General features: G+C 40.6%; 2 protein-coding genes across 3 annotated transcripts in view; both read right to left on the bottom strand.

Annotated features, from left to right (window-relative positions):
- Window position 1: 1 nt before the first annotated feature.
- On the bottom strand, window positions 2-16,211 carry LOC308121115 (uncharacterized protein; the record flags this gene model as incomplete). Its single annotated transcript, XM_080482193.1, has 26 exons — window positions 2-204; window positions 465-542; window positions 2,785-2,875; window positions 3,550-3,726; window positions 4,048-4,194; window positions 4,812-4,844; window positions 4,934-4,978; window positions 6,992-7,027; window positions 7,114-7,185; window positions 7,316-7,369; window positions 7,457-7,510; window positions 7,600-7,653; window positions 7,735-7,779; window positions 7,882-7,935; window positions 8,311-8,364; window positions 8,443-8,496; window positions 8,582-8,635; window positions 8,768-8,821; window positions 8,901-8,954; window positions 9,049-9,102; window positions 11,935-11,988; window positions 12,076-12,171; window positions 12,704-12,781; window positions 12,868-13,261; window positions 14,892-15,015; window positions 16,133-16,211. The coding sequence occupies 26 exons, from the start codon at window positions 16,209-16,211 to the stop codon at window positions 2-4; spliced, it is 2,292 nt and encodes a 763-aa protein (XP_080338319.1).
- Window positions 16,212-17,762: 1,551 nt separating this feature from the next.
- dst (dystonin) overlaps window positions 17,763-28,000 on the bottom strand; it is a 107,880-nt gene continuing 97,642 nt past the window's right edge. Inside the window, exons 85-98 of one of the 2 annotated variants that reach the window (XM_080481787.1) lie at window positions 27,679-27,822; window positions 27,235-27,423; window positions 26,975-27,104; window positions 26,644-26,807; window positions 26,392-26,554; window positions 26,154-26,308; window positions 25,999-26,073; window positions 25,789-25,806; window positions 23,386-23,503; window positions 22,529-22,648; window positions 20,610-20,800; window positions 20,269-20,379; window positions 19,623-19,746; window positions 17,764-18,858 (exon numbers count right to left, since the gene is read on the bottom strand). In XM_080481787.1, coding sequence (XP_080337913.1) covers window positions 18,602-18,858; window positions 19,623-19,746; window positions 20,269-20,379; window positions 20,610-20,800; window positions 22,529-22,648; window positions 23,386-23,503; window positions 25,789-25,806; window positions 25,999-26,073; window positions 26,154-26,308; window positions 26,392-26,554; window positions 26,644-26,807; window positions 26,975-27,104; window positions 27,235-27,423; window positions 27,679-27,822 — 1,959 coding nt within the window. In that variant the 3' untranslated portion in view covers window positions 17,764-18,601. Of the gene's footprint in view, window positions 18,859-19,622; window positions 19,747-20,268; window positions 20,380-20,609; window positions 20,801-22,528; window positions 22,649-23,385; window positions 23,504-25,788; window positions 25,807-25,998; window positions 26,074-26,153; window positions 26,309-26,391; window positions 26,555-26,643; window positions 26,808-26,974; window positions 27,105-27,234; window positions 27,424-27,678; window positions 27,823-28,000 lie in introns of both variants that reach the window. The other variant, XM_080481788.1, reaches the window with a different exon arrangement.

Raw genomic sequence — 28,000 nt, 5'->3', positions numbered from 1 at the left:
TTTATGGGCGATTCCTCAACCTCCGCGGTGCTGGCTGAGGCGACCCCACGGTGGAGTTGGGCTGAGCACAGCCGGAGGTGACACAGACCCCCGGAGGCCCCCGGAGTCCTGCGTGACCCCTGAGTCCGGGCCTGCCAGCGTGTCCCCTCTCCCCCTGCTTCCCCGGCTGGCCAGTGAAGGCTCTGCCAGGACGTCCACGCTGACCTGTGTTTGAGGTGAAGACGTTTGATGAGTCTTCAGCCTTCGCAGGCTGCTCAGTTTGCTGTGTGCAGCTGTTTTCAGAAATTCCAGGAAGCAGGAATTTCCAGTGAAAAACTATGACTGTAAACCTCCCTCCCCGCCTTTACTTGGAATTTCAGGCTCAGTCGTAGCAGCTTTCAAAACGATGCCCCGTCAAAGAGACGCAAACAAATTAGTTCTGTTCTAATTAAATGATCACACAAGTAGTAAAAAGAAGGATTTACCCTTCGATCCTTGATCGCCAGTGTGACCAGAGAGGCCATGGCCTTTGGCTCCTTTATCACCTTGATCTCCCTTGTCTCCTGCAATCCAGACACACATGTACACACACACACACACACACACGCACACACACACACACACACACACACACACACACACACACACACACACACACACACACACACACACACACACACACACACACACACACACACACAAAACCAGATATGTTAACAAGAATGACATTAGACAGGCCAGAAGCCCTCGGTTCTACTGAAGACTCAGCCGTCCGTGTTGATGAAAGACCATATGTGTTACTGAGATCGCTCATTGTTAAATGAATGTTTAAAACACCTTGTAAATATTCTTAGATTTCATTGGTCTGGCATCGGGAAGTAGTGCGAGTGTGACATCATTCTCAGGCTTCCATAACCATAAATTTGAGTTTTGAATGGATACCTTCGTCTGCTCAATTTATAAGTCTGTACTGCATTTGATTCAGCAGTTTCATTAGGTAAATTTCACGACGGAACGCTGTGTCGTCACAGTGTCCTTTTCCAGTGTTGGAAAAAAGCTCTGGCACTTTTATTACACTGCATTTAGGAGGGAACGCCACAACATTTAGACAACTATTACTTTGCACTTAATATTGACTTTTTTGATGATGAAAGATTTAACACTCAATAAAGTGCACGAGTAACCGTAAAATAAAACACTCTGGAGTTTTTCCGAAGCAGATTAATGCAAACTAAAGAAAATACATCAAATAGATCCAAAGAAACTCGTCTCGATGGCTTGATGACTGTTTTTTAGATACATGTAGCTTATAGTCCTTGTGGACTTCTGTGTAATTGTATATTAATTGAACATTGATAGAGTAATCAAAGTGCACAGATATAAACTACAAGCACATCTCAGGTGTGCAGCAATAATCCAGGTTGCAGTTTGCATTTATGGTCTTGCAGCTTTGCCATCTCAGTCGAATCTCAAACCTCAGGTCACAGTCATGTTGTTTGTTTCATTTACTATCACTACCAAGTCAACTTGGAAACCAGATGTAATGAGATTCCTCAGGGATGTTACTGATTTGGCATCTCATACACCTTGGACCTTAAACCTGACCTTAAACCCGAGGGAGAGGCGATCTTTGAACCCTTAAAACTAATCAGTTCAACCTTAAGTCACCGTGCCAGTGCGTCAACAAAAACCATCAGTATGCCTGTCAGATTGTTTTTCTTAACTCTATCAGATGGGACAGATTGACCCTCCAGATACAACTGCCAATAGGCCAGAGTCCCTTTCACCTCTTTCAAACATCCTGCCTCTGATTCACAAAGCAGACTTTGGCTACAATATTTATTATTGCAACCCATACTGAAATAACTTCTGATGACGGCTGTATGACTTTACCAGGATTAGCAACTTGGTCACAATTGATATGTGTTTGTTAAAAATGTGTTGTATACATCAAAACACTAAACAGCCAACTAACAGAGACTGAATGAACTGAGCATGTTGAGTAAAAAAATCTACAATGAAACATCAAACAACTTGAACTTCACAGATGTTTCCTTGCTCCATGAAGTTTAATGTCCGGTGTAAATAACACAAGCAAACATGTGAGTGGGGAAAGCGCACCTCATATTGAGTAGCACTGTCCTTATGTGGCTCTCAGTGTATAAAGCATAGACACTCCTGATTTAGAGTCCCTGTTGACCTTGGCCTCTTCCTTGCAAAGTTTCACAACAGCTATTGTTGCTGGTATGCTCCGGTTCCTCCTGCTTCTAACATAACACGTTGCTGACATCCAAAGCACCTGAAGCAGCATTTCAAAACTTTTCAAAAAGCTTGGTAAAAACAATGATCAACACGTTTAGCTCGTACCCGTCATTGGACTCACTCAGTCAGGTGTCCACGGATCACGCTCAGCATGTCCCTCTTGTTTCTGACATCTTTGTGCTATCTTATCCGGACCGATGTCCACGATAAAATGCCTGTCTTATGTTCGTACCAATACGGCAAGTAAAAATCCTGTAGTGCTGCAGCTCGTTGTGGAGCTCAGCAAAATGAATGGAATCCAAAACAAAGTAATTGAACTCAATGTGTGAGCTTGTTAACCTCACTTTTGCCATCACATTTGTATGGGAATAATATGTTGTTGATAGATGCAAAGCTTATGCTAACTTTTGTCAAAAATATAAAATTGCAAAGCAGGTTCAGTAGAAATGACTTTTTGTTCCAACACTGGATGTTCTTCAAAGAAGCATCACCGAGTTACAGATGACGAGTCAAATAAATCTGTCAGGATTGAACTTATCCCACCTTTTCCTCCTTTTTGGCCTGGGTCTCCAGCTTCTCCGTAGAATCCCGGTAGTCCCACTTCTCCATCAACACCGTCATTACCAGGATCCCCCTGACAACAACATCAACAGAGAAATACACTGTTGATATTCGGAAGGTTTTGGGGTAATCCTTGAAAGCAAGGTTTCACTCAGCTCCAACCAGCTCTTCGTGAAAAATCTGCAGACGCTCTGCTAGGAAAGTGTCGTACGGCACCAGTTCATCAGTTATTTTGGCACGAAACACCACAACAGCAGGATTAGTGACGATAATCTAATGATAATGGAGTGTTTTTGCATAGAAGAACATTAATCGGCCTGATAGTCTTCTGTGATTAGAAGTTGTGGAACATGAATTGATTCAACACTGTGTAATAATGTGGAAAAGGCTTTTCAATCCAAGGACAGCCTTGATACTCTCCAAAAACCATTCAGCACAGACCAAGTGTCTAGTCTGTGACTCCTTATTTGTCCTCATGGAGACGTGGAAAATCGTAATGTTTTCATTCCAAGCTTTTCTGCCAAATACTTCAGCTCTTTTACTCCGGTCCAGACCGTCACAATGTGTTTGCATTTTACTGAGCCAGAGAGGGAGAACAAAAGAACGATGTATGGAGGATGAACTGCTCTCTGGGTCTCTGCTAAAGGTCTGCAGGAGGTGAGGTGACAGCGAGTGTTGGGATTTTGCTGAGAAAATAATCCTGTGGCACAGACTGAAACATCTTTCATGATGAGCGTTTCAACTCACAGGAGGTCCAGGGGGTCCAGTCTGGCCCAGGGGACCGGGGGCACCCATGGGAACATCTCCATACAGAGGGCAGACAGCAGCACATGTCCTCTTCACAGAGTTGGCAAAGGTGGACATCTGCTCCAGGACCACCTTCTTACAAACCTCGATCACGTGTTGGGCCGGGAGCGTGGGCCCCTGGGTGAGAAATCAGTAGTGCATCCATCACTGGAGATGACCCAACTGTTGGACCAGCCACATCGTCCATCATGTCTACAACCCATTTAAGGATTTATAGCCACACTAAATGCCACTCTTGCTGTTACTCACCACTAAGTGAGGGCTGATGAAGAACTGTTAAAATGCTCATCACTGATGTTGTTGATGAGGAGCCAGTTACAGTGGATGCTCAGGAGGAGTACTTCAAAACTCAGTTACACAGTTTTTATTACTTGGACCCCTCGTGCAAAACTAAGATTTCAGCCAAAATGCACACACAGAGGTTCAGATTGTACTCACTGGTGGCCCTGGAGGCCCCTGAAAACCATCTGGTCCTCCTTCACCTCGAACCCCGTTGACTCCAACAGGACCTGACCGTCCATCTGGGCCTGCGGGGCCGCGCTTCCCCCGTCCTCCTAGAGGACCCTGCTTACCGCGGTCTCCAACCTACAGGGTTTGTCAACAACGTCAGCCGAATAGTGCAAGTGTATAATCACAATACAACAAATACTCACATTTCCATTAACACAATGTTAGTAAAAAAGCAGAGCGTAGCTTCTTAGCATGCCTGATAAGCAACTGAAAACTGTTGTCTTAAAGAGTGATAAGGTTCTCAATAAATTAAAGTGGTGTGAAATGTGAATGTTCAAGCATTTTTATAGATGAAAGTTTTTGAAATAAATAATAACCCTGGCAGAGAAAACTTAAGAAATGTGCAAGAGTCATTTCAGAGCACTTGTGGGCGTCACTGTTCTTATCGCATCCCCAGATGCTCCAGATATGCCTGGAATGTTATTTGATTCATAGATTTTTCAGAGTATTCACTTTGCAAATGGAGAACGTGACAACTGGAGGATTTTCTATTTAGGAGTGGTAGAAATATTCAAGTGCAAGGTAACATCACACCTGCTCTCTGCAGATACCCCACTCATCATAGCAACGTTTGATTGGTTCAAGGGTTTAATACTTAGTTGTATGGGTTCTAATTATCACAAGCAATATGCATACTGCTAATAAGCATATTTCATATTTTCATTGAATCATCCATCTGAGTCACAGCTCACCCGTCCTTTTGGGCCCTTAACTCCTTTTTCACCCTGTAAAGCAAGAACAAACTTCTTTTAGGAAAAAGCAAATGAAGCAGACGTGATAAGAAGACGAGAAAATAAAACACTGAAGGCAATACCTCTGCACCTTTAACTCCTTTGATCCCCTGGATACCTGCGTCACCCTGTACAGCAAACAAACATTGTTTAGAATATGGAATATTCACCTTCTGTTGTCTGGTGATTGACAGTGTTTAACAGAGTCTGTGTTTCATTTATATTGTAACTATGCATTAAACCACAATGTATAAACAATGTAAGAAGGTGGAACTGCTAACAAAGCCGTCACCTGCCCATATCATCTTTGCACCGCCTTACACTGGAATTTCTATTGATTGTTTAACTGTGTGATCCACAACAAGCTCCAAGAGACAGTCAGTAGCTCAGGAGTGAAACCACTGCAGTATTTAGCAGATAAAGCCTTAAACCTTAAAGCTAAAAACCTTGACTTTGATATCTAATTGTTTTGTGTGTATATCTGATAAAATGTTGTTTTTTAGTGAAATATTAAGGAAGCATTGCTCTGTGTTCACCTTCTTCCAAGGAGTTCAATGTGTCCGATGTCGACTTAATAATACTATATTCAACATCTTATAGGAACATCTCTGCTTCTATATAAGTATCATCTTCATTAATTTTTTTAATGAGTGTATATAAGACTTTTCAAAGTGCTTTACACTGTTAATCACATCGACCCATTCGCACACTAATAGAGACAACTTCGATGTCAGATGCTCAACCTCCACTGGGAGCTATTTAGGGTTCAGTGTCTTGTTCAAGGACACTTTGGCAGGGCAAGATGGTGGATCGAACTAAAAACCTGTACGTGGAAGACAACCTGCACTGCCGTCTCAGACGCAGCCGCTCCTATTGCGCTACCGTGAATCTAAACCTTCTCCTGAACAAAGGCCATTCTTTTTCATGTCACATAACGATTTCTGATACCATAGGGCCCGTTTTACTCTAATCGTTGTCTTCTTTTTAATGACAGGAGATGCTCTTTGAGACTGTAGATATAATGAGAGTGTCAAATCTTCAGCTCTGATCTCACATTTGTGTTAGCATTCTTTAGTGTTCATCCTGTTAATTCTCAGCAGCTTTGCCGAACCAGAAAAATGACTTTCAAAAGCTAAAAAAACATGACAATGTATTCCCATATTCCTTACACCTGAAAACTGATAGAGATGAGCTGCCGGTGGTTAGCATTCAGTTCTTATAGTACAAAGGTCCACAGTTCAAGTCAGGACATTGGAAACGTTCAATGTAATTGGTCTGCGAGTGTGAACATGAATATGTGTGATTGACTGGTTACCTGTCCTGGGTGTTCTCTGCCTTAAGTTGCATAAATTGGTATTAAAAGCCAGGTGAAGGTAGTGTTTTCTTTGATTATTCATTCAGGTTTCCCATATTTTCTGAAGATCTTTTTATTTGTCCGTTATTTGTCAAATGTAACACATTACAATTTCTTGAATTATCAGTCTCTCTTTGATTATTTTACAAGAAGTTAGGTCAAAAACAAAACAGCGGTAGCTCTCTGCTCCAAATCTGGGCTCTCTCTCTCTCTCTCTCTCTCTCTCTCTCTCTCTCTCTCTCTCTCTCTCTCTCTCTCTCTCTCTCTCTCTCACTCTCTCTCTCTCTCGCTCTCTCTCTCTCTTTTAATCAGATTTGTTTGCTCTTGTATGCGCCACAGAAAAAATAAACAGCATAAAAGTGGTTACTGAAAGAAAATGTGTCTCTTTCATTGTTATGGGACCCTCACTAAACATCAACAACAAGTCCTGAGGGGAAGTTTAGCACTCGCTATGACCTTCTGTCCAGATGGAGAGAATAAGACACACGGAGCCAATCTGCCCCGAGGGGCATCCTCTAATCTATATCATCGAGCTCTTTTCCTCCGTCAACTCTCATTACATTTAGGGGTTTAATTGGATAATATCATTATTATCATTAAGGCTGATTTGCCATTGGACTGTTACCTAAATATAACGTTGCTTTCCAAACCAGTAAAGAGTTTTGGTTTGGATCACATCTTGAATTCTATGTGGCTTATGGACCCCATAAACACTTCCTGCAGAGCCACAGTATAACAGTAATTTCTTCTCTTCTTTTGAATCTCTAATGGGTAACGGATGTATTACCTTGGAGCCTGCTTTTCCAGGCACACCAACATGTCCCTATAAAGAAATGGCACATTTTTAATAGCTTGAAGAAAATGAACTAGTTTATGAAGGAGTCAAGGAAATTCATCTGGAGCACTTACAGTCGGTCCAGGTGGGCCAATAAATCCAGGTCGTCCTGGCTTCCCTGCAGAACCCTTGTAACCTCTGGGGCCCTTGAAGATAAAACATTTATTAACCAAACTGACATAACTGCTTCATTCTTTGCTTTCCTTTAATATGGCAAACCACTTTACAAACAAAATGTTTTGCACGCTTGTCTTCAGTGGCTGAAATGTGACTTACAGTGCGGCCTTGGGGACCCATTTCACCCGCAGGCCCCAGGGTACCTTTTTCCCCCTGTAAAAGAAACACATGGCCACGAATTAATTTGTCAAAAAAAAGCTCCACTTTATCTTTATTTGCAAAGCATGTTCAGCGAGGTACCTTGAGACCACCCCGTCCAAGTTTCCCACTGAGGCCTTGTGGCCCTTGATAAGCCTGCGAGGAAAAGACAACAATCGTTGCATAAAAATCGAGGAGCTCTGCCTCTTAAAATCTAACTTATTAATGAACAGAGTGTATAATACCTCTATTCCTGGATCACCATCTCTGCCAGGCAATCCTGGATCTCCAATAATGCCCTGAGGACATCCAAATGGTAAAATAAAGCAAAGATACTACAGCGGGATTGTCAAACTTAAGTAAAGGTTTGATTGGGTCACCTTGTGTCCAACAGTGCCAACTTGTCCAACGGGTCCTGGAATACCCTAATTTGCAAAGGTTTGTACAGAGATAGTCAGTAAAAGGGCCATCGCAACTTAAATTAAAAAAATAAGACCATATCATTGTATGAATTTAATGTAACTTACCGGCTTCCCCTTGTCTCCTGCAGCTCCCCTTTCTCCTGGATCTCCAATAATACCCTGTCAAATCATCAGTTTGATCCACATGAATGACTGTCTCCAACATGTTTCATCCAATAAGCAGCACAGGCATCCAGTGAGCCGTCCCACATGCACCATAGAGTAGGTTTACCACTGCAGTTCTTCTCTCTATATCTTCTATGTAGATATAGTTCAGGCATTTCTGTCCTTCCAAATCCAGCCACATGGACTAATGTTGTTTATGGAGACGGCACATAAGCCAAACTCCTTGGTTCTATGCTCTTCCAGTGTTTTACCACATTAGAAATGATTTAATGGTTCTTTATGCTCACATAAGGGGATTTTAAATGTAGTGAACACAGAATCTGGAGAATTATTGTGGGTTAGGAAACAGGGAGTCCCAAAACCACCCACCTGCTTTCCCCTGCTCCCAGGCCGCCCTGCTTTACCGACGATCCCTTTTTCACCCTGCAAATAAGAGAATGGTGGGTTTCTGTGAAATATAATGAGAAAGGGGAGCAATCAACTTAAAGAAAACATAAGTACCTTCACTCCTTGATACCCAGGGATCCCTTCAAATCCCTTGTCACCTTTGCTGCCCTAACAGGAGGCCAAAAGGTGAGAAATACATTAAGTACATGATCATTGGCGAAAGGGATTATTACTACCTGAAAGCTTAACTTACGACTTCTCCAGGGTTCCCTGTCTCTCCAATATCTCCAGGTGGTCCCCGAACTCCCTGTTAATACCATCAAAAGTGACCATTTAATCTCTAAATGAATCGATTCAGTTGTGCACTAATGTTGATCATTTCATGAAACATTTCCACCTGATTAACTTTGTTTGATTAAACCCTTAAAGAGTAATTTACCTTGAAGCCTGAAGCCCCTTCTAATCCTTTCAGTCCCTTGGGACCTCTGTCCCCCTGTGAACACAATGTCTCATTAATCTAAATTTGTACCACTTCAAGATAAGGAAAATGATTATTCCGTGTGAGAAATTACCACTTGGCCCCAGAGTCCTCTCATTCCTTTCTCTCCTTTGATTCCGCCTTCACCCTGAGGAAGTATTTGTGAGGTTTCATTAACGTGTCATGAAAAAGAGACACGCCGTAGTGTAACCCTGGCAGGGGCAAATTAGGATGCATCTCACCTTCGGGCCTGCCTCGCCAATATTGCCATAATCCCCGGTGTTACCGCGGATCCCCTGCAAGACAAATTTGACTTTGTAATGAACAGAATTCATGATTTTTCCTGCAGTTTTCTATTCATGAATTAAACAGCCTGTAAAAACCCAAAATGTAAAATCTAAATGTTAATGTCTCTTCCCTCTGAGAGAGTTAAATATATCCAAGTTATTAAACTATGAACCCATCAATAACTGTTGCGGCTTGACAGCACTTGCTTCTTAATAACAGACTCCACATGTCACTGCCAGAAAAAGAAGGCTGTTCCATGTATTAACTTTCTGGTCAGTCGGATGTTTCTCTTTTCTATCTCTTTAACAGAAAACAGCCTCACTTATCATGCTGCATTATAAATAGCAACTGTCATTTATTGGCTATTTAAATACAGAGTAAGAATAGATTCAATTCGTTTTTGAATACATTATGGGCTTAATTTGACACCGATCCGTGTTTTTTGAGACGCTAAAGTTTTTTTCTTCCAAATTGTTTGATAAACTGGTATAATTTGTCATTGTTACCCGTTACACGGAAAGGTGATTCAAACAAGTTGATTTAAGAACCAAACTCTAGAAGGAAGGTGGAGGCCTCTGTTTAGTCTGCAAAAATGGTGAAAGAACAAAAAGAAACTAGCTTTGACCTTTTTAATAGGAAGGACGTGTTTGATTTATCAGATTAAAACAATAATTTCAAGTTCATGGTGGTGTGTTCATGCTGCTTGGAAGGGGGGAATTTACCAGATAGGAAAGTTCCATTTCCAAGTTAGAGTTAGATAAATGACCCACATCATAGTCCATAAGCTGATGGTCATCTTCACTGGCATAGGAATACTAAAGCTTAGTATACAGTTTAGAATATCGGGCTATTTTCACTTGCAAATGTTTTATACTTAGTTTTATTTTGTTGTGCATCATTCAGAAATTCTCATGCGCATGCACAAATGCTGTCTTGTTGACGTCACAACTGCTTCTCTCTGTTTTAGTCTGTACTAAAGTGTCTCTTCTATTCGGGAGTGGGACCCTCAGAAACCCGCCAGATTTTCAGGCTTGTGTTTTGTCATTATTTTTCAGACAACCACAAAAAGACAGATCATGCCTAAATAGACTCTTTCATTGATACCATATAGTTGTCAAAATTCTGTTACTGTCAAACATGAATTATACCTTTGATCTCTAATATAAAACCCTTCTGACAAAATGAGGGTGATAATGTTTGAGCAGTGAACATGCAATAAATTCTAATCGGACTTCTTTCAAACACATTAATGGAAAGCCTACATAGGCAGGAGTTCGGAAAGATGAGTCACGAATACAACAGCACGGATCAGTGTTGTTTGCACAGATGCTGACTTCCTCAGCAGCAGAGGGGAAAATGTTTTCCAATTGGCTGCATTTCACTGAGTCAACAAACACATTCAACAAGGCCAAGATGCCTTTGTCTCTCCAGCTTACGGGATCATCCCCCCCGAAACGCCCGTCTTTTACGCAGAGTCAGCTGGATGGAGGTCCACCTCAGAGATGGCCGACAGTAAGGCGCGAGGCACGACCGTGAACTTTTACAACATTTCTGAGGTCCGTACGGCTCAGACGGGCAAACGACCACCCACCACCCAAGATGGGGCTGCTCGCGTAACTGTGCCAGGAAATGCCCTCCTCGGATGCCAGCGGAGGAGATAAACAAGTTGGGGCTCTGTGATTCACAAGCTGGCAGAAGGTCAAAGCTTGAACCCGTTACACAAGACAGTCGTTTACTCCCAGATGAGCTACAGCTGCGAGGCAAGACATGAATATGTAGCATGTACGGCTCTGGAAATGTACTTTCAATCCGCAGACCTACATGTGTTTGTTCAGGCATCACGGGGGATTTCTTTCAGAGCAAAGGCCACATTAAATGTCAAACCATCACATATGTTTATTAAGAAAAAAAAAAAAAAACAGGCCTGCTTTAAACACATGTTAGCCAGGCTGCTTTAAAAAGACACGCGGCCCTGAGCCAACAACACCGACTGCTAAGCATCAAAGAGGTTAACAAGTCATAAATTCAAAGTGGAAATAATCACGTCTGCTGCTCTCAGAGGGACGCAAACATGAGAGTCGGGTGTATTGGGTGTATTTTGTGAAATATTCTCAGATTTTTTTTTTTTGTGTTCTACATTTTTAAGTCTTCTTACCTTGAATCAAATAACCCTAATGAATGAAAAATAGAAACATTTAATAAACAGAACACATTTCACATGGGAAATAAGCCTCTAGTTCATATGAGCCACTCATTACAGGGCCCATTATACCAAAGTTTTCTTTCCTGTGGGGGATTTAGAACACTTACTTCTAAATAAATTTTTTAAAAAGTTAAACTTTTAGGATTAGAAGTTTTGTGCTCTTATGCCAGTCAGAGTTTAATCTTTTAATATGAACCATGACATATTCTGTGTGAAAATGAAAAATGCTGATTTCTTTTTATTTAACTGTAAAAAAAAGAAGATTGTCACATCTGTGTTGGCTTGTGTTTATCTCAGACTCCTTTGAAATCAAAGCTTCCGCAAGTTCTCAAACTATGAAAGAAGTCCCTGTGTTTACTATCGCAAAGTGCTTCTGCTTCCAGATCCGTTTCCATCCGGTCGAGTCTCAGTTGTGCTTCTATCGCCATTTTCCACCACGTTGCTGTCGTCCCACAAATGAAAATTTTACTGTGTTACTCACCCACGAGCCACTTTAATTCTTTATTGTGCAAAGCAACAGGAAATGGATGCTGCTCATGCTGAGAATACATTAAGCAAACACTAGGACATGCACTAACCAGCATGACACCAGGTTTGAGATTTACATCGCTGAGAGACATATTGCATCTCAATTTACCCAGTTTCCTTGTCGTCCTTGGTCTCCCGCCTTCCCTGGAAGACCCCTGTGACCCTGCAGGAGAACAAAAAAAATGAGTCAGCTCAAATTTTACTTGTCATATCACCATGTTCAACTAGTTTACTGTACATATACTCCCACCTTAGGCCCTGGTGAACCCTGAACACCAGGCTGACCATGCATACATTTGCAGGATGCTCTTCCAGCTGTGAGGCCAATCTCGGCGTACCCTCCACACTGCCAGAAACAGACAACTGGAGTCAAAATGCACACATGCACCTCCGAATAGATGAGCGTTTGAAGTTTTAATGAACTTTTTAAAACCCAGGTGAACTCTATATATCACAGCAGGATTATAGCTTCTATACATTTTATTATTAGAGTGGATTTCTATGTTTTTAATCATGTCCTGTTTTTTGATAGAGGCCTGAAAGCAGACTCATATTTGTTCTACAATAACAATTTCTCCTCATCTCCTCATAGGAGAGCCAGACCTAACAACAGCTAATGAGGTGCAGCATGTGCAAAAGTGATAGTATAAAAAAATGAGCAAACAGAAGCTGAGTAGAATAAGTCAGCTGAATGGCTGCTTCAGCATTAGAAAGAAATTATTAACAATATTACTTTGCTTGTGTTGCCTTCAATAAACATCTTTCCATGGTCTCATCTCTGATTTGAATGACAATTTTATTACTGAGATGTGTGAACAGAGATTGTTTGTACGATTAAATGTGGGGAGTGCAGCAGTGTGGAATCACGGAGGTCTCACCACACTGGAGAGCTCACAGCAGCCTTCTGAATACGCCTTCTCTGGATCGCACGACACTTCAACCTGCTGGAGATCCACCTACAAAGGTACGAGGGACAACGTGAAGCTGGACCGCAGGGTGCAAGTATGGCCTTCATATGCATAAACACAAGCTGTAAACATACAGACACTCTGCGTTGTCCCGCAGCCCGCTTTACAATGGCGGTGTACCCTTGGCGAATGACCGGCCTGGGCTCATCTATGGATTCCACCCGGACCTCCTCACAGTCTATCAGCAGCTTCGCCCGCCTGCCTTTTACGCTGAGCGCCAGCTTGTGCCAGTCTCCATCGAACAGCTTCTCCACACCGCGAAAGGTTCTGAGCATGTGGCTCCCCCGAGGGCCGGTGTAGAAGAAGTCTAGCGAGCGCGTGTCGCCGTGGAAACGCAGCCCAACCTGCTCCCGTCCCTCGGGGTCAGTGACCTGCCACAGGCTCCAGGAGGCCTCGGCGCCATCTTCAGTCACCTTGAACGTTGCAATGATGGAGTAGTCTGTGGGAAGTCCATCTGGATACACATCGCTGTGAAGCAAGAGGGGAGGTTTCACAGCGGAGCGGCTCGAAGAGGACACTTTTAAACAAAACACAACTTTCATAAACGCATGAAGGATTAACTTTAGAAGAGCAGTAATTTGAAGTTTAAAACCCACATTAGAATACAAGCTGGAAGGTTTTAATGCCCGCATTTGTTTTTTGTGAAAACATTTTTCAGTAATATTTCAATTGTGTGTTTTGTTTTGTTTTTTTTCAACGTGAACAAAGGACAACATTCAAAGGAAAATGTTGAATTTATTGTCAGACACTGTGGGTACAAATGAAAACAAATGAAAACAATTGTAAGCTCTTGAAGCAACACTGTTACCTCTGGGAGTTGTGCTTTCAAATATTGTTAGACTCAAAAAGCTAACATCACAAAATAATAAAAACAATTTGTTTGATAAACAAGTGTTCTTTTGTACTTTTTGGCACCTCGCAAGGTGAAATAATCATTACAACATTAAGATAATTCATTTATATATATATATACTTTTACTCTTCTTTTTTTCATGTCAGTTTCGTTTTGTTTTCATGTCATTAATACTTTGACATAAAACACAAATATAACACACCATCTGTATCAACAGTATCTAGACAACAGAACTGGCTGTTTCGGTTTTTCACATTATAAAAACCTAATTCTAAAAAAAGTCACTAATTTTACTCTGTGATGTTTGCACTCCATGTGAACGCTTATATAGTAATATATGTAAGGGTAAATTAAGTGTTTTCTAAACAACAAAGGTACACAGAATGTCTCATTAGAGCTTAGAAAATACCTTTGAATATATGATTGATGTGGAGCACCGATGTTTTAATCAATGTTTTATATACTGACCTTACTGTAAGTATACTCCGACACCAAAGGAGGAAATACTTTCTATGAGACATTACAGTTTTAAACTTTACTTTTTGAATCAAACCTTTACTACGCTGTATGTTATTTTGTGTATTTTTATCACTAATTTGTTACTTTAATATATTTGGGTTATGTGTTTGCATTATTGAATGCCTTGTCGAAATCATGTCTGATTTTGAATTTATAAAAAAAAACCACAATTTGTGCATGCATAAAAATAAAGAAACATTAAATAAACATTTGAAAAGCCAAGACAGATGCCACCTGAACGTGACGTTTGTGATGACTGAAATTAAAGCTGACAGCTCTTATAACGGATAGCCTTCAACACAGCAAGACGTTTCCTATCTTTGGTCATATTGAAGAGAAATGTCAGCTCAAATACCTGAAACAGTCTTTGAGGGGCGACTTTTTACATTTTTGCACTTTGAGCACATTTCAGAAGCTGCACTAACTTGTATTAGGGAGTCTAGTTTACATTAGATCATATCGTTTATTTAGCCTTAAGAGAAATTCACAGTTTAAAGCAGCATCCACAGATTACAGATGGAAAAAAAAAAGTATTGATAGTGAAAACACAATAGTAATAAACACAATACGACATCATTGTTCAGTCTCTTTGCAGTTGCGACACAGCTTTTCAAGCCAAACTCACAATACAAATCAATATGCAACTTAACACCAGTTCTGACAGGTTTAGTCTGAGTTTAGTGATTTCATTGAGATGAGTCAAGCTCAAATGAGATATCACTGTACCTCATGCTCCTCTGTAGGTGGATGGAGGGGTTGACCCGGTAAGCCACTGCCTCAGGTTGAGAACCATCCACTCTCCTCACCCCTTTTGACTCGGGCACGCGAAACTCCTCCAGAAGATCAAAACCTCACAGCACAAACACTGAGCTTAGTTTGATTCTGCATCAAAGGGCTGAACTTATTCTGCATCTTAATGTCCATGCTGACAGCACTTTTTTGTCTCCGGCTACATGACGCAGTTTTATTAAAGAGGCCACCTCTTCACAGGTATTATGAGGTTACTATCAAAACCCATCAACACTATAAGCCCTTTATTTACTTTCATTAAAGGATTTATCTAATGAATAAAATATGCTGGATGCTTTGTGCTGCAGTCTGAATGTGTTTTGATATCTGATGAAAGCTGGTGAAGAATAATATTCACATATTCACAACAAGTAAGGCTTTGTGGTTTTAGGTGAGTCTGTTTGTATGGAGGGAAACATTTCCATGCATTTGCATCTAAAATATGTGGTCATGTCTTGACATTCATTTCACAGATATACACATATACATATATATATATATATATATATATATATATATATATGTGTGTGTGTGTGTGTGTGTGTGTATATATATATATATATATAAAAGTCTCACATATTCTAGTGAAAGTGAATAATTACTGTGATTAACAGGAAACGTCCAAGAAAACTTTACTCCTGGCGTTATTTATGCTCCTCACTGCTCATGAGTCAAATATGTTAAAGATACCATATGTTTAAACATGTGACGATATTTATGGTGCAGATTATAGTGGCAAAGAGGCTAATTTGCTGGACTTCAAAGGTTCATGTCAACAGCTTAACCTCAGGGTGACCTTTTGACCTCTTAGTGTGCGCATGTCGTCAGTGTGAGAGCAAGAACCCCAACACTGTCCTCTGCTGCCAAGGCAAACCAAAAGGCTGTGAACTGACAAACACTGACACCTGCTGGGCAATTAGTAGTAGTGGTGATGCTCAAACCTCACAGCACATAATCTACTGGAGGTCTACAAGTATGATCTTATACATTTATGAGATTCGGTTGACCCAAAATATGGTTCAAGGACTAAAGAAATCAGTGCTACAGGGTTTCTTTCTGGCAGGGACCAACTTGTATAACAAAATACAATCCGGAACAAACAATAAGACTCCAGCAAATAGCAGTGATGGGCCACAATATTCATACACATTGAAAAAAATGGAGTAGTAGTAACTTACTTGGCAACTTTTGACAATGGGCCAATCCCAAGACCAAAAAGAGCGTTGCAAACACCAGCATATTTCTGCAGACTGGCATTTTCTTTTATTTGGAGTCACCTATTAGTGCCTGTAGTGCAGCAAATGAAATATAAGCAATGTAAATAATATATAAATATAAATATAAATAATAAGAAATCAGATTTAGTCAAAGTTGAATATACATACACCAGCCACAAAAAGAGGTGATACAGTCAAAATGATTCCAAAACTAAACCCACACAATCATTCATACATTTTAAAATATACTGATGATAGATGATTTTACATTTTTAACCTAATTAATTATGAAAATCTAATCTTTGACTTCCTTTGAAGTAAGATGGCTATGGTTCTCTACCCATATTAGACTTTCTGTATCTGCTACTTTACAGTTAAAATATTAAAATGACACAAAATGTCTTTGTCTCAATCAGATCTACTAGTCAACTCCAGTTTACAAAAATAAATTGTAGAGCTTCACAAAATGTAGGCCTGCATAAAGAAATTTAAAAATATATCAATATTACTTACATATTCCTGAAAAACAAAGTGTTGGTGCTCCTGCTTGTGGATCTTTTCCAGTTCTCTGAGTGGAGCTGTATCCCGCTCTAAAGTGCCATCCTGGGGTCAGTGTTTGAGCTGAACAGGAGGACCATTCAAACTAGATACTCTGGATCTCAGAGGTGCCTGATCCTTGAGCTCCACTCCACCTTTCGTCCCCAGGGGGATCTGTTGCTTCTCATAGGCCAATCAGACAGTGCAGCACAGTCCACTAACCTGAGCGATCAAAGGTAGGACAAGCAAGTCACATTCATGAAATCTAAGCCAAAAGAACAAAATAATTCATATTTAATAAGAAAATCTACACTTTTAAGTTAGTTCTGTTGGCAAATAACCCCCGTTTGTGGTTATTTGTTTGAGAGCTGTTTGTCTTTACACTGCCAATAGGTCGGTTATCAAATAGATTCAGATTGCTGTGGAAACCTGGTTTATAATTGCTTTAAAGCCAGAAACACAGTTTTAGTGGCTTTACATTGAAAGCGGCATTTTACCATCTGCACTCTCGATGAGAGAAAGATGTAGTATGTCACAGCTAAACACAAGACGCTCTGCAAACATTCCACCCAGACAAGACCACACCTTCACTGCAGCACAGGTTACTGGGATAAAGCCTCAAGAGTAATACAATATATACTAGGTAACTGTTGCAACAACACACAGCAATTTTAGTGTAACTAAACTACAGTATCTAATTCAGCAAACTAAGAGTCACTGACCTGGATTTCACTCTCTCTTCACATGTCTTTCCACTAACTGCTAAGGGACTTACTGTAAATGGGGACAAATTTGCAACCCTGGTTGAAATATAAATAAATTCTGCAGAATACTTTTCAAACAGAGAAGTTGTCTGTGTCTATGTTCTCTTTTTTAACTGCATATATAGTTTCCTTTTAAATGTTAAAACAGAACCGAGGTCTGAAAAAGTAAAGTTGTCCAATAGTCGTATAGTAATATACAAATCTGTCTAATATATCTGCTAATCCATCTGCTGGTTTGTGAAACACTTAGTTAAGTACCAAAGTTAAAAGGAGAGCAAAGCAAGGACAATGCTGTGGTCGACACCAGTCTCTGGTGGCTTTCTGCAAGCAGGTTTATTATTACAAAGTAATGTTACAATAACAATTTCAGCTCCACCGAAATTAACCAACACATGGACGTGGATGCACAGAGAATGTCTACATGAAGTGGCACCTCTTCGAGGTCGTTGCGTACGTTGCTGTGAAGTGGTCGAACAAAAGAAAGGGGGCAACAGTTGCTGACAAACAAAGGGGGAATCGAAAGCAGCATGATTACGAGGTTTCTGCTACTTGTCTTAAATAGGAATTTTCCAAGGTTTCTGCAGTGCTTACTGGGATTCATTGTTATATATTGCATTGCCCTTTAAATGCAAGTCGGCAGTATAACGTAGCACTTAAATAGATAATTGCAGTGCCTGAAATGGTGCAATAATGCACCATCTACTCCAAATATCAGCATACATAAAGTACAGTACATTCAGTAACTTTCAGAGCGCCAACCTGCTTTTTGCCCTTCATTAGTGTGTAGAAATGTTTAACTGTTCATCAAAGTCATTCCCAGAATTTCTAGTGTTCATCAAACCTCTACAGGATTTGCATAAATAAAATACAATAAGAACAATTTTGACATTTTCTTTTTTTTTTCCCACAAAAAATAAAATACATTAAAAACAAATGCACAAGGCCATTACCTTTCCATTCTCACACAATATTAAATCATATCATCTCTGAACAGACTATTTTACATCTTTGCGACAATTTAAATAAACACTCAACACATTAGCAGTCTTTTAAGCTCAACATCTCCAGTGTCCGTGTCATGTTTCGGGTGCAACGAGCTCCTGGGTTTGTTTGTTTTCAAGGCCACTGACTATCGCTTGGATCCCTTGGCCAGTTTGCTCGTGGGAGTGGTTCTTCTTTGTGGAGTCGGGATTTTGGAGGGCTTCCCTCCATGTTGGCGGGACGCGGAGCGCGGCGTCGTTCTCGACGACTCCCCGACCGTCTCAGACACATCCGAGCAAACGGACTGAATGTCTGAGATGTCAAAGTCAGAGGCGTCGCTCCCTCGACGACTACTGCCTCTGCTTCCTGCTTTACTTCCTGGTCGACTGGAATTTCTTCTCGACTCTGGAAACAGAAAATTTTACTCTTAAAATGAGCCCAGAATGGTTTATGTGACTGGATGTTTCTTGGTGAACAAGCAAACGTCTCGATGAAGCTTAATGTGCAGTCGTGCCTGTCACAGGGGGTCAGTGCCACACTGCAATATGCACATAAAATGTATTCAGCTTTCATGTAATCCTGTTTACATCTTGATCCCTCAATCAGAAAGAATGTAATCAGATTGATAACAGAGTGAAAATGTAAACTCTGCTAGTTGACCACTTATGGTCAACACAAAATTCACATGAGGCTGGTCCGCTTTGCACTCACTCTGATGTTTTTAACATTAGACCGAAGGTTGTTAAGAAAACTAATGCTTTACAATTCAGACATTAAACTCTCTGAACTTAATGCAATACGATGCCAATTGGATTATTGTCGTGGGATTTTTATTAACCAACAGCTCACCGGCAGCAAGTTAAATATGTAAAGGAGTCAAAGCAGATACTAGGATTTCTACTAGGGGTTTTTGTTGTTGTTTTGTTTTGAAATCTATCACATCCTTTTGATTTTTTCCGTTTCAGCCGTTCAGCTGTGTTTGGATTAACGTTTAATTAAACTCTGAATGCAGCACAAATTGTGCACACGTCTGTAAGCGGACCAATGCAGAGATCACAGACGGACTGGACTAACACCGCAGTGTGAACACCCCCTCAATCAGACAGGCAGCAAAAGAGCTCCTATTTTCACACTGCATCCGGGTCCTGATCTATCAAACTTCCACTCACCACCCGTCTGTGCTCGAGCTTTCAGAACGGCAGCGCTGATCAAGGTACCTTCCTCAGCGGACTGAAATCCTTTACCAGATAAATAACCTGGAAGACGCAGTTTGCTGCCTTGAACCGCAGCACTCTGTGAAAAACAGAACCTTAATTATTTCAGTTCATACTTTAGAGAATGTCGCTGTGCAAGACAAGGACAGGATTTATAAAACGACAGAACAAAAACAAGAAAACACTGCTGTGTTAGTTTTGAAACATATATATGTTATATATGCGACACCTGAAGCGAGTCTTTTGGAAGCTGTTAGTATTAATTAATGGAGTGTTAAATAACCATTTAACAATCAGACATGCATTGAATGCAGAAAGATTGCGCTTAAAACGAGGCAGATATTTCTTCTTTTTTTTTTCCACACAAGCATCAAATCTTTAACCCATTAATCAGAAAGATTTACAGGACCCAAATGAAACTTCTACATCTTCAGTCGTTGTATTTATTTCACTGCAGAGAAAATTTAGCCAAGTAAAATTACAATCAAGAATCAACAAACATGTTTAGGGTTACGGCTAAAACTCTTGTCTTTGCTTCTGAACTATGCAGTAAATTTCAGTTGGGTCACGTGTCCAAAGCTTTCTGCTCACATGACGATACCTCTGAGGATGAACCTTGGCTCCCGAAGGAGTCGGATGATTTAAGAGGAGTGGAGGGTTTGCTGTTTGTAAGCCAGGGCTTATCATAATTGCGGGTTATGTGTTGGGGAGTCTGAGGAATAATTGTGAATCAAAAAGAAAAAAAAACAAAACAGATGGATTCACAAATCAAAAACTACAAGAATCACTAGGTGAAAGAAACACAAGGGATAAATAACAAAATTGTTCAAATAATGCAAATTAAAGATAGATCAATGAAGGGGAAATTACATCGGGGGAGTGATCGATCTACTGCGAGGTGGGAAAGGAAAGATGGGCGAAGTCTCAGAGAAGGCGCGTTACCTTGGGTGTGCTGGTCGCCGCCTGGTGCGACGGGACGGGACAGCTCTGACTGGAGGTGGACCTGTTGGGAGACGCTCCTCTGGACGAAGGCCGAGACCTCCGGCCTCTGTAGCGGAAGCTCGCCATCACCTGCGTGGTTCCTTCTGGGAGGATGAACTTCTCTCGCAGCTCCACGTTGGTCCTGCCTTTTGCTAAGAAATTACACACACAATGAGCCATGCTAAAAAAAGATAAAAAGAAAGAATTCTACTCAAACTATTGGTGATGGTGACGATGGAGACGACGAGTTAACACTTTATTTCAAAAATTCAATAATCTCCCAAACATTTTATAGAAAACTTTCAGGGTATAGCTGCACATCTTTGAATAGAATAAGTTATTCTTAAACAATTTTTTTATGCCTGATGCACTTCCTGCTGCAACCTGGAATCGAACCCAGATCCCCCACACTAACGATCAAGACTATTATATCCAACACGATTTTAAATATTCGTGTTTAACTGGAAACTAAGTCATTCAAACCAAATTACTAGGGTGCTTTCCAGAAAAGTTCAAGAAAAATTTACTGAGAAATTATTATGTGACGACACGCATCACAAATAAAGTGTTACCATGATGTGACGGTCAATTTCCCCCCAAAATAAGCACAGCCTTTAAAAAGCACAAACGCCCCTGAAAAGTCATGCAGGATTACATTTCATCCATACTGTCCAACAGAAGTCCAACAGTAGTGGAATCAACCTTTGGTTCATCAAAACAAGGGTGCGATTTGCTGGGAGGGATAAACTGTACCTCTCCTCTTTTGCTGCTTCGTGCAGAATAACTAAAGCTGCTTCAACAGCTGAACATGGAACATAAAAGCCAAATAAATGTCTTCAAAATAAAGCAGATCTGTTTCCTCTCATGCAGTCCCATTAAAACTCAAGCGTTAAGTCTAAACTCAGACTGCACACCGTTTGCCTCACGTTAAGTACAAAATTATGTTTGAATTTCAAAATGAAAGATTGCTGCCGCACTCTCACCTTGAAGCAACAAATTCTATTTCGTGAAAATTGCTTTTTTTTTTACCAAAAAAATGGGAAAACAAATTTTAATCACCTTGCATGCATTTCATATAGTTTACACTGAAATAAACCCACTAATAAAGTAATGTGGGATCATGTCAATTGAAAAACAGACTTCAAATAAGCTCAATCCAAGAAATTATTTATAGATTTTTGGAGCTTGGCTTGCCCAAGTCTGTTCAAGAGGTTGTTATGATCAAATGAATATTATTTTCACATTTGACACGGTTACTGAAAACCACCCCCCTCCTGCTTTAACCACAAATCGCACCCTGATCGAAACTAAAATAAACTCTGTGCAAATACTCCAACAAGCAAAACTTCCCAGAAGAGAAGGATTACAAAACCAAGAAAACCAAATCTTGACACAACAAACCAAACACGTCTTGCAGATTGATTTAAAGTGGAAAACCTTCTCTCATGCAGTATAAAGTAAACAGTGTAATAAATACTGCTTTGGCTTTGTGGACTGTGTTATTAGGGGACAAGAAAATCATAATTTCCTCCGTGATGATGTTCGAGCTTTGTATGGTAAAAGATTTTCAGATCAGGCTCTCTCGCTTCTTTTCACAGTTCCCCAAACTGCAAAAGAAGCTTCTCAGTACATGCTGTGATTAAAAAGAGCTGCTTTGCCCCATCACGTCCTACAACAGAGCTTTGGAGGAAGTGACAGCAGGTGAAGTGACTCACACAAACAACCGCATGCATGAAAACCAGCGGGGCGACGGGGGTGATGGTGAGCGGAGCTGGTTTCCGAGAATGACATTCATCCATTCACACACGGCTACGGTAGTACTGAACACGGCAGGACACCAACACCAAGCAGCACACACTCGGATGTGCAGACACACATACCACTGGTGGGTTCATGTTCATGGAGCAAGGTGAGTAAGTTTGAGATTTGCCAACCTATAGGAGACTGAGTAATTGAAGAGTTTGATTCCGAGCGCAACATTTTGCTCCCGTGGTGATGAACTAGAAGAAACGATAATCACATTGAGGAGGAGGAGGAAGAGGCGGGGTCAGCAGGAAAAAGACAAACGTATCATCAATACAGGTGTTAGCAGAAACAAGAAGAGTATTAAAGCTTTTAAATGAAACAGAGCCACAGGGAAGCTTTTTTTTTTTTTTTTTTTTTTTTTAAATACACACCAGCTCATCAATCTGCTAAGAAATTAGACACATTTACAAGAGATTATTTTTAGTGCTGCTTTTGTTTTCATTCTGTTTTATAGAAATTTCATGTTGGATTGTTCATCTTGAGAGTGAAAAAAAGTAATTAAAGTGTCAAAACCATTATATAAATCAGTACCACTGTCCAACTGAACACAGAAAGTCACAACAAAATCTACTCTGATTACTTCCACTATAATAGAGGATTGCATTCCACCTTTAATGCAACAGAACGAAAAGAAAACTACTATTATGCTTTTATGTTTACGTTATGAATTCAAAAATGACGCTAATACTAATAAATGGCATTGTTTCTGGTTTTATATATATATATATATATATATTTTTTTTTTTTTTTAAATCAAATGAAATATACATCAGGATTTTTTAAATAAACTTAAAAATTCAAACCATTATTTTAGTGAATTCTTTCCAGTTGAAGACATTTTACGACCGAAAACCAAATAACCTGTAAATCTACACTGAAATAGTCTTTGTGTGAATGGGATTTCCTTCTCAAGCTAATCTCTTGGCCTCACCTCGACAGGGGTCGTTCTTCACCAGGAACTCATCCAGAGCCATCCAGCCTCCGCCGACCCGCACCATCACTGTGCTGCGTAAAATGCGCACGAGACGAAGCTGCTGCGAGTCTCCAAACTACATGGAGGGGACGGAAAACAGAGAGACGTGAGAAAACAACGGTCGCTGCTTGAGCTCCATCTCATTGCAAAGCTGTGCGAGACAGGGAACCAGAATGGTTCAGAGAATCACAATCACAACAGTGAATCATGAAGTTTTAAGGTGGAAAAAGACAATTTCAATCACAAATATTAGATTTTGTTTTTTTGTTGCAAAAAGATTGAATCAATGATTATTTATATCCACTTCTGGTTTCCTGTCCAGGTTGCAAAGGTTCATACACAAACACACACAAAGATTCTGACACAAAGACACACACATTTCCACTTTTCATTCCCCAAAAAAACACAAATTACACAAAGGCCAATCCAACTGTTTGTTTTTTTAGTGTAAATAATCAATAATAAAATAATCCCACATTGCCCGGTGAGTTCATGCCACAGAGCACTGACTCTCCCTCTGGTACAGGGGTTTGATGAGTCACGCAATGTGGAGCCTGACTGATTTATTGTTGGGTACACAATTTGAGCTAAATATGTCGTTCTGCAGATTGGATGTTAGAATTTCTGTTAGTTATTTTGGCCAATCATGAAACGCAATCACACTAAAATGTAAGTAAAATGTATTCACTATCATTGCATTAACGTGGTTGATCTTTCAATACCACGTAGTGAAAACACCCATTAGTCTGTATTACATTTCACAGTGAAGTTCATTTTAGTCTGTTTCTTTATTGCAAAGCCTAAATGCAGCAGTCAGACGAGCTGGAGTGTCTGTCTTCACTTCAGCTGTGAGGTTACAAGTTTCAAGGTACCTCAAAACATGTGATTATACCACTAGGGGGCCCTAGTGTATAATCATTTGTCTTCGTCTGACCGACCACACGCACAACGGACAAAAGAACAGAGGGCATGTTATGGATGTGGATGGTTGAAGCTGTATGAGGCGACAGATGTCAGCCAGTTGGATGTGACCACGAGCATCAGCACAAATAAAAAAAACGCAATTTGCACACAACAATCAAGGCCGCATGCTTCCCGTCGAAAAAACGAATTCACACTGTGATCAAGCAGATGAACATCAAGCTCCTGCAATCCAGCATTTTCTACAGCCACGATTGAAATGCATTGACACTGATGCAGATCCAATGCGGCTCGCTCCAATGATACACTGAGAACAACATGAGGAATGGTTTGAATCATTTTCGTCTAATCCACCACAGTGTGACAAGCAGACATGACCAAACACTGATGACTCTCCAGCTAGAGTGTCTCTGATCTTATGACATCTGTTCAGCTGGTAAAAATAGTTTTTTAACTTGTATGGTAATCAGAGTGATTTAATGCCACTGGTGATTCTAGTGATCAAATACATTAAAAGGTGAGGATGATCTGGAGGAAAAAAGAGGCACAAGAAACATCTTAAAAATAACTATTTACCAGAATACAGCTTTCCAAAACTGCAACGTGTAGGTGAGGGGTAAGATTTTGATTTTCCCTGTTTGCTATTGTCTCATCGCCGATTAAGGAGTCATGTAAGCAGTGAACCAGACCAAACTGTCGAAAGAATTATTTCAATTCATTGTTGTGTTATACATCAATACAAACTAGTTCAAAAATACCACCACTATAATGCCCCTACCCCTTCTCACTAACACCCCTAATAAACTGTGTAGCATGCACTTTGTCACTACATAGAAACTCAAAATAAAAGAAACAAATTCATAAATCATTAGGGTCGCCCATCTTTAAATGAATAAAAAGTGTCCGTTACACCAAACAAAAGTGTCAGCCAACGTTGAGATAAGTCATTCCCATGACACTGAAGCGCCAAAGGCAAGCACACAGAAAGCATCTTTAAATGCCCAGCAGATGAGTTTATGCCCGCAGGCTAATCAAAATATGGGCTGAAATGGTGTTGGGACGCCAATATTGTATTTTCTGAAACTCAAAAGCAGATAGATGGACACTGACAAGACCTACTGAATCATTTTCCAACATTCAAACCTCTATAACATTGTAATAATTTATAAACTGAATAATAGGAAATGTTTTTTTTTTTTTTGTAATGCTTGTTAAATGTCAAATCAAATATCTCACCTTGCTATTTCAATTAAACTGTTTTTTTTTCTTATTCTTTTTTAAAAAATCATTTGTTTTTTCCTACTTCTGAGTTCCAGTCTAAAAACATTAGCCAGAAATCTGGGCGGGAAGTGTTAGCTGAACAGCAAATGAAAAAGGACATAAAGCTGCTTTATAAAGCAAAGAACAGAAGGAGGCAGAGAGACAGACAGTCACATGTACCTGGTTTCCAAGGTAGAACTGGTGATGTGAGGAACAATAAAAAAAACAATTTAAAACGTTAGAATGTATCAACTCTTATGTTCATCTGCACACTCAACACCTACCTTTACTATGACCTTCCCAAGATAATAATTTAGTATCATTACATGAATTCTGGGAAAATAGTGTGAAAATTGTATTTTAAGCCGGAACAGGTAGAAATATGCTTACCCGGTATTTGTTGGCACCAATTTGCTCCACTTGGAATCGTTTAGGACATTTACATTTTGCCACTTGACGTGTGACCTGCGAGCAGACTACTTTTTAGAAAACCATGCCTGAGGCGGATAGTGAGGAAATTCGTGGCTTTACCAAGTCGGCGTTACCTCGTCTTCAATTTTGTCGGCATCCGTGAGTGGTTTATAGGCGTCCTTGTTGGGATGGAGTGCTGCCACAAACTCGTAGTAGTCGATGTAGCCGTCGCCATCTCTGTCAAATATGTCTGCCACGGCGCTCATCTCCAGACGACTGGTGGGGAATTCTATGAGAGAGATCAGAAGTGTTGTGAAATGAGTGTTTTGGCCACATGATGTGAAGCAGTCACTTTGTAAACTTTGGTCGTACTGGATGAGAGAATGCCCTCGATGAACTCCTGTCGGGTCACTTTGCCATCTTGGTCTTTGTCAATGCGGCGGAAAAAGTCCATGACACGAGACTTTTTATGGTTCATCCAGCGCATGTAACGCTTTCGCCACACATCGAAGTCAAAGTTGGCAAATTCCTTTAGCTGCACGGACAAAAAAGAAAGAATGGCCAATATGAGTGACCAGGAATCTCCTGTGTTCGGATTTGTGTGAAACTCAGGTGCTGGATCACCTCCTCTAGTCTGTCCAAAGCATCGTTGAGCTTCCTCCTCCTGTCCAAAGCCAGCAGCCACACATGCTGCCACTTTGTGACCAGCAGGTTAACCCGCGGGTTTTTAGTTTCGATGGGAGCTTGTGTTGTTGACCCATACATACTTTGTGTGGGAGACCGTTTTCCTGTTGATGAAAGACAAAAGCGAGTGATCTGACGGAATAGATCCACACTGACATCATTCCAGGTGTTAAAGTGGATAAGTTGCGGATGTCGAGTCATCCCGCGCTGACTCAGCACTTTGCCAGATGGCTCAGGTCACACTATGTGACTGATATTGGGGGATACATACTTCCAGTTCTTCCTTTGTCCAACACAGGGATCTGAGACTGGATTTGTGGCTCCGCAGCAGCCTTCCTTTTGTGTGTCTTTGTGATTTTGTCAACATCTGGTTGCTTCCTGGTCATTTCCTCCATGAACGCCTGCAGAAAGATTTAACCATCAATTACTGTTCTCAGAATAACTACACAGGCAGTTTTAGTTTGATAAGAGTGGAAAATCAACAAAAATGATCAAAAACAGTATGGTAAAATAATGCCAATAATATTTTACCTGGTGTTCTGAAATCAGGCTTTTGACCTCCTCGATTTCCTGAGGTAGTGCTTCCTTGTCTTTGTCATTGAGGTTGGACTCGGCCCACTGTAGCCAGGTCAGAAGGTTCTCCAGCAGTTCCTGAGTGGCTAACTGATCTGTAAGTGCTGTGCCCAGTCGCTGCTGGTGCTGCCGAGCCCAGGCCTGCACCTGTAACAGCAGAAATACTCACATCATCAAACTAAAGAAAATAAGAGTCGTTTTCTGTTGCTGGATTACTATTTCTAAGCAATCACATAAAAGACAAAGACAAAAGTCACGCAATCATAACCTAAAGTGTATATTGCAAATAGGGCTAAGGGAGGATTAACTTTTTACTTGTGAATTGAACTAGTCAGTGTAATGTGTTGAGTCATATCTGCAGGTATGAGGCGCATGAGTGCCGCCTTGCAGCTGTGGGCTGACCTCTTCAAACCGGGCTTTAATGATAGTGTTCCAGTGCTTGATGGTTGTGATGGAGTCTGGATGGCAGATGCTCAGAATGGCCTCCCCCATGTTAGTTGCTTTATTTAGAGCCACTCGCTTCTCCTCCAGTTTCTTCATGAAATCCTGGAAAATAGAGAAAAAAGGGAAAGTGTTTTCCGTATGGGATGAGACTTTCTTCTGCAAACATAAAAATAACGTTTGATTTTAGTGAAATAACTAAAGAAAAAGTTTTTTCTGGCATGGAGGATGACAGGGTTTCCAATTGCAAACTCTGACAAGGTCTTGACATTTTACTTGAGAA

Source organism: Lipophrys pholis, assembly GCF_963383615.2.
Source record: "Lipophrys pholis genome assembly, chromosome: 15".
In the NCBI taxonomy this organism is placed as follows: Eukaryota; Metazoa; Chordata; class Actinopteri; order Blenniiformes; family Blenniidae; genus Lipophrys; species Lipophrys pholis.
Note: the sequence above shows the minus strand (reverse complement) of the source record. Positions and strands in the feature narration are given on the sequence as shown.